The 6,125-nt window shown below is 40.6% G+C and overlaps 1 protein-coding gene across 1 annotated transcript in view; it reads right to left on the bottom strand.

Annotated features, from left to right (window-relative positions):
• Window positions 1-6,125, bottom strand: part of LOC121374811 (kynurenine/alpha-aminoadipate aminotransferase, mitochondrial-like) — a 23,418-nt gene that overhangs the window by 4,207 nt on the left and 13,086 nt on the right. The window contains exons 10-11 of the mRNA XM_041501923.1: window positions 2,262-2,388; window positions 1,547-1,800 (exon numbers count right to left, since the gene is read on the bottom strand). Coding sequence (XP_041357857.1) covers window positions 1,547-1,800; window positions 2,262-2,388 — 381 coding nt within the window. The remainder of the gene's footprint in view (window positions 1-1,546; window positions 1,801-2,261; window positions 2,389-6,125) is intronic.

Below are 6,125 nucleotides of genomic sequence, written 5' to 3'. Positions count from 1 at the left end.
CCGACTCAAACATACTTTATTTTGAAATCTAAACAACGTGTATGACTGGCATAGTGTACGGGCTCCCATTTTTGTAGGGGGGGGGGGGGGGGGGGGGGGGCAACCTGGCTTTTGCCCGAATGACACGAAAATGCCCGAATATTAGCATGATTACCAAATAGCTACATAGGGTTGCAAACGAATCACTACACATTTTAACATGGATTACAACTAATTTTGAGGGTAGAATGATGGAAATAAATGGTAAAAAGGTCTAAGGTTGGCACCTTTTACCCGAATATCTGTATAATGTTTGCCCGAATTTGAGACTTTTGCTCCAGCACTAGGAGGCAGTTGCCCCCCCCCCCCCCCCCCCCCCGTCTCGTACGCTTATAATGACTGGCACCTTCTGAATTTGGCGTACAATACTTCTAATTTCGAACTTGACATGGCAACCTTAATACTGACAAAAATGTTCGTACTCCCGTTACAAAATATCAAACCAAAAAGCTTTTCCAATTCGTGCCTTTCTCTACCCTAAATGCTAGCGCCATGTTTAAAAAAACCCGAAAGAAACTACAGGTCATCTTAGACGACCAATCAGAAGTGGATCGGAAGTTGCTTCTGACTGGTCCGTTATTTAAGATCGTTATTTATACTTAGACTTAGTGTTGGGAATTCCATCATCGATCACCGGTTATAATCGGTTTGCACCAACCGATCAACTTTCGATTACACGATCAGTTAGAATTATATGAACATGAGAAGGATTTGAATAATAAGGGTCATGTACCTATTGCAGTGTTCACACAGAATCTGGACCCTACACATGGTACATTTTACCGTTAATAACTATTTAACATATCTTTTTATTTATGTAGACATGAAAATAAACACTAACCCCAACATATTTAAATCCATTATAGCATCTAAATTGGGGGTACAATTACAGTTAACATTTTCCCACAAAATAATAAAATATAAATCGATCATCAAATCGGTAGAGCCAAACCGACCAATTTTCGATTATAATCGATGTTTGGAACATCACTAGTTAAACTGATTTTGGAAGCCAGTATATCACATATGTAAGATCACATTTAAATTACGATGAATAAGATGTAAGTTCGATTATAATCGATGTTTGGAACATCACTAGTTAAACTGATTTTGGAAGCCAGTATATCACATATGTAAGATCACATTTAAATTACGATGAATAAGATGTAAGTTCGATTATAATCGATGTTTGGAACATCACTAGTTAAACTGATTCTGAAAGCCAGTATATCACATATGTAAGATCACATTTAAATTACGATGAATAAGATGTAAGTTCGATTAAATTACGATGAATAAGATGTAAGTTCAATTAAATTCGACGGTGTAGTATTTAAGACATCAGACTTAATACTCGTAGGCAGTGGATCGCATCCAGGTACCGACTCCCACCCAAAGCGAGTTTTTAATAACTCATCACAGAGGTATAAGACCACAATCCCGACTTCTCTCTCACTAACCACTAACCAGTCAGCTGAGATGTGTGCCCAGGAAAGTGTGCTTGAACCTTAATAGGATTATAAGCACAAATATAAGTAATAAGGAAATGAAGATGCACCTTGTCCATCTGGTCATCGGCGACTATGGAGTAAGCTGCTCTGATGTAACTGGAAAGCGTCTGGTCAAAACAGAAACAAAACCCGGCATTGAATACTGCCCCGTGTTTTGCAGCCTTCTCCGTCACCTTGGAGCTGTCTTTTATGTTTAGGAGCTTTATCCACAGAAACATTCCACCGGTAGGCATTACCCATTCGGCCAGACCTGAAAACATATATAATGAATTCAGGTATACATCGTCAGCGCAACAAATGGTCCGTGTCTACACTTCAAGTTAAGTTCAACTATTTTATATGGTTGTGCAGAAAGTCATCTTGACATGACTTCATATTGTTCTTAATGCAGTACAGCGATTAGAGTTCTTCCATCACCTAGTACTGAACGTGAATTCATCTGTGGACGTAGCAGGGAGAAAGAGAGAGAGAGAGAGAGAGAGAGAGAGAGAGAGAGAGAGAGAGAGAGAGAGAGAGAGAGAGAGAGAGAGAGAGAGAGAGAATGAATGGTGGGAGGAGGGGGACACCGCCTCCAGTCACACAAGTTACTGCTACCAAACAGTAGCCCAGAAAGACAGATATTTGGATGATTCGATGACTAAAGTTTTATGCTCTTGTACGTCATTTGGTAGCATATACATATTTTGTATTATAAGCATAGGGATTTCGTACCTTTAAGATGCTTTTCGGCCATCTGATTGGCCATGCTAGCTCTTCTTTGATAGAAGTCACGAACGTTCTCTACATGCTTTATGAAACCATCATGTCCCATGCGCTGGATCGTCTGGAAGACAACCGCCTGAAGAGATAAAAAGTAAATGTTTTAGCACAATATTTATTAAAGTCTTATAGTACGTCAATGATTGATCAACAGACAGAGACGATAATTAAGAGAATAGGTCCACCTTGGGGGTTCGATCCTACCACTCGCGAATCTCTGGTGAGCACTACCAGCAGTGGAACCTATAAGTAGATACCATCACAGCAATGTATTACCATCATAATTTACATTCCTTGTCAAATGTGCTGTTGAAAAGTATAGATGCAGATGAATTAACAGATAGGGTAATTTTCCGTGTCAGCAGTTTTTGACGCGGCGAGGGCGAGGAATCACAGAAAACAAATGTATAAAAAAGGTTGATTCTATGGTTACCAATAGCAGTGTTTCCGCGATACGTTAACTATTATCATTGTTATCACCATTATCATCACAATCGTCATTTCCGTCGTCTTAATCGTTACACATGACGATGACAACGATGGCGACGATGATGATGATAGTGATCATCTACATCCCGCCATCCATACAATACAACAATATCTAGCCGGAGATGACTCTATATTACTTTCCAAATTGGTTTACTGCCCCCACTCCTCTACGTAGTTCTTTAGACTAGGCGTGTCCCTCAAATCATTTGATCCTAAATTCAGTACACTGTACTACATGTATAGGTACTAGGCGTGTCCCTCAAATCACTTGATCCTAAATTCAGTACACTGTACTACATGTATAGGTACTAGGCGTGTCCCTCAAATCACTTGATCCTAAATTCAGTACACTGTACTACATGTATAGGTACTAGGCGTGTCCCTCAAATCACTTGATCCTAAATTCAGTACACTGTACTACATGTATAGGTACTAGGCGTGTCCCTCAAATCACTTGATCCTAAATTCAGTACACTGTACTACATGTATAGGTACTAGGCGTGTCCCTCAAATCATTTGATCCTAAATTCAGTACACTGTACTACATGTATAGGTACTAGGCGTGTCCCTCAAATCACTTGATCCTAAATTCAGTACACTGTACTACATGTATAGGTACTAGGCGTGTCCCTCAAATCACTTGATCCTAAATTCAGTACACTGTACTACATGTATAGGTACTAGGCGTGTCCCTCAAATCACTTGATCCTAAATTCAGTACACTGTACTACATGTATAGGTACTAGGCGTGTCCCTCGAATCACTTGATCCTAAATTCAGTACACTGTACTACATGTATAGGTACTAGGCGTGTCCCTCGAATCACTTGATCCTAAATTCAGTACACTGTACTACATGTATAGGTACTAGGCGTGTCCCTCGAATCACTTGATCCTAAATTCAGTACACTGTACTACATGTATAGGTACTAGGCGTGTCCCTCGAATCACTTGATCCTAAATTCAGTACACTGTACTACTAGGTACTACATGTATAGGTACTAGGCGTGTCCCTCGAATCACTTGATCCTAAATTCAGTACACTGTACTACATGTATAGGTACTAGGCGTGTCCCTCAAATCACTTGATCCTAAATTCAGTACACTGTACTACATGTATAGGTACTAGGCGTGTCCCTCGAATCACTTGATCCTAAATTCAGTACACTGTACTACATGTATAGGTACTAGGCGTGTCCCTCGAATCACTTGATCCTAAATTCAGTACACTGTACTACATGTATAGGTACTAGGCGTGTCCCTAATCACTTGATCCTAAAGTCAGTACACTGTACTACATGTATAGGTACTAGGCGTGTCCCTCGAATCACTTGATCCTAAATTCAGTACACTGTACTACATGTATAGGTACTAGGCGTGTCCCTCGAATCACTTGATCCTAAATTCAGTACACTGTACTACATGTATAGGTACTAGGCGTGTCCCTCGAATCACTTGATCCTAAATTCAGTACACTGTACTACATGTATAGGTACTAGGCGTGTCCCTCGAATCACTTGATCCTAAATTCAGTACACTGTACTACATGTATAGGTACTAGGCGTGTCCCTCGAATCACTTGATCCTAAATTCAGTACACTGTACTACATGTATAGGTACTAGGCGTGTCCCTCAAATCACTTGATCCTAAATTCAGTACACTGTACTGTACTACATGTATAGGTACTAGGCGTGTCCCTCGAATCACTTGATCCTAAATTCAGTACACTGTACTACATGTATAGGTACTAGGCGTGTCCCTCGAATCACTTGATCCTAAATTCAGTACACTGTACTACATGTATAGGTACTAGGCGTGTCCCTCGAATCACTTGATCCTAAATTCAGTACACTGTACTACATGTATAGGTACTAGGCGTGTCCCTCGAATCACTTGATCCTAAATTCAGTACACTGTACTACATGTATAGGTACTAGGCGTGTCCCTCGAATCACTTGATCCTAAATTCAGTACTACTGTACTACATGTATAGGTACTAGGCGTGTCCCTCGAATCACTTGATCCTAAATTCAGTACACTGTACTACATGTATAGGTACTAGGCGTGTCCCTCGAATCACTTGATCCTAAATTCAGTACACTGTACTACATGTATAGGTACTAGGCGTGTCCCTCGAATCACTTGATCCTAAATTCAGTACACTGTACTACATGTATAGGTACTAGGCGTGTCCCTCGAATCACTTGATCCTAAATTCAGTACACTGTACTACATGTATAGGTACTAGGCGTGTCCCTCGAATCACTTGATCCTAAATTCAGTACACTGTACTACATGTATAGGTACTAGGCGTGTCCCTCGAATCACTTGATCCTAAATTCAGTACACTGTACTACATGTATAGGTACTAGGCGTGTCCCTCGAATCACTTGATCCTAAATTCAGTACACTGTACTACATGTATAGGTACTAGGCGTGTCCCTCGAATCACTTGATCCTAAATTCAGTACACTGTACTACATGTATAGGTACTAGGCGTGTCCCTCGAATCACTTGATCCTAAATTCAGTACACTGTACTACATGTATAGGTACTAGGCGTGTCCCTCGAATCACTTGATCCTAAATTCAGTACACTGTACTACATGTATAGGTACTAGGCGTGTCCCTCGAATCACTTGATCCTAAATTCAGTACACTGTACTACATGTATAGGTACTAGGCGTGTCCCTCGAATCACTTGATCCTAAATTCAGTACACTGTACTACATGTATAGGTACTAGGCGTGTCCCTCGAATCACTTGATCCTAAATTCAGTACACTGTACTACATGTATAGGTACTAGGCGTGTCCCTCGAATCACTTGATCCTAAATTCAGTACACTGTACTACATGTATAGGTACTAGGCGTGTCCCTCGAATCACTTGATCCTAAATTCAGTACACTGTACTACATGTATAGGTACTAGGCGTGTCCCTCGAATCACTTGATCCTAAATTCAGTACACTGTACTACATGTATAGGTACTAGGCGTGTCCCTCGAATCACTTGATCCTAAATTCAGTACACTGTACTACATGTATAGGTACTAGGCGTGTCCCTCGAATCACTTGATCCTAAATTCAGTACACTGTACTACATGTATAGGTACTAGGCGTGTCCCTCGAATCACTTGATCCTAAATTCAGTACACTGTACTACATGTATAGGTACTAGGCGTGTCCCTCGAATCACTTGATCCTAAATTCAGTACACTGTACTACATGTATAGGTACTAGGCGTGTCCCTCGAATCACTTGATCCTAAATTCAGTACACTGTACTACATGTATAGGTACTAGGCGTGTCCCTCGAATCACTTGATCC

This window comes from Gigantopelta aegis, chromosome 6 (genome assembly GCF_016097555.1).
Source record: "Gigantopelta aegis isolate Gae_Host chromosome 6, Gae_host_genome, whole genome shotgun sequence".
Classification (NCBI taxonomy): Eukaryota; Metazoa; Mollusca; class Gastropoda; order Neomphalida; family Peltospiridae; genus Gigantopelta; species Gigantopelta aegis.
This window is presented reverse-complemented; position numbering and strand designations above follow the sequence as displayed.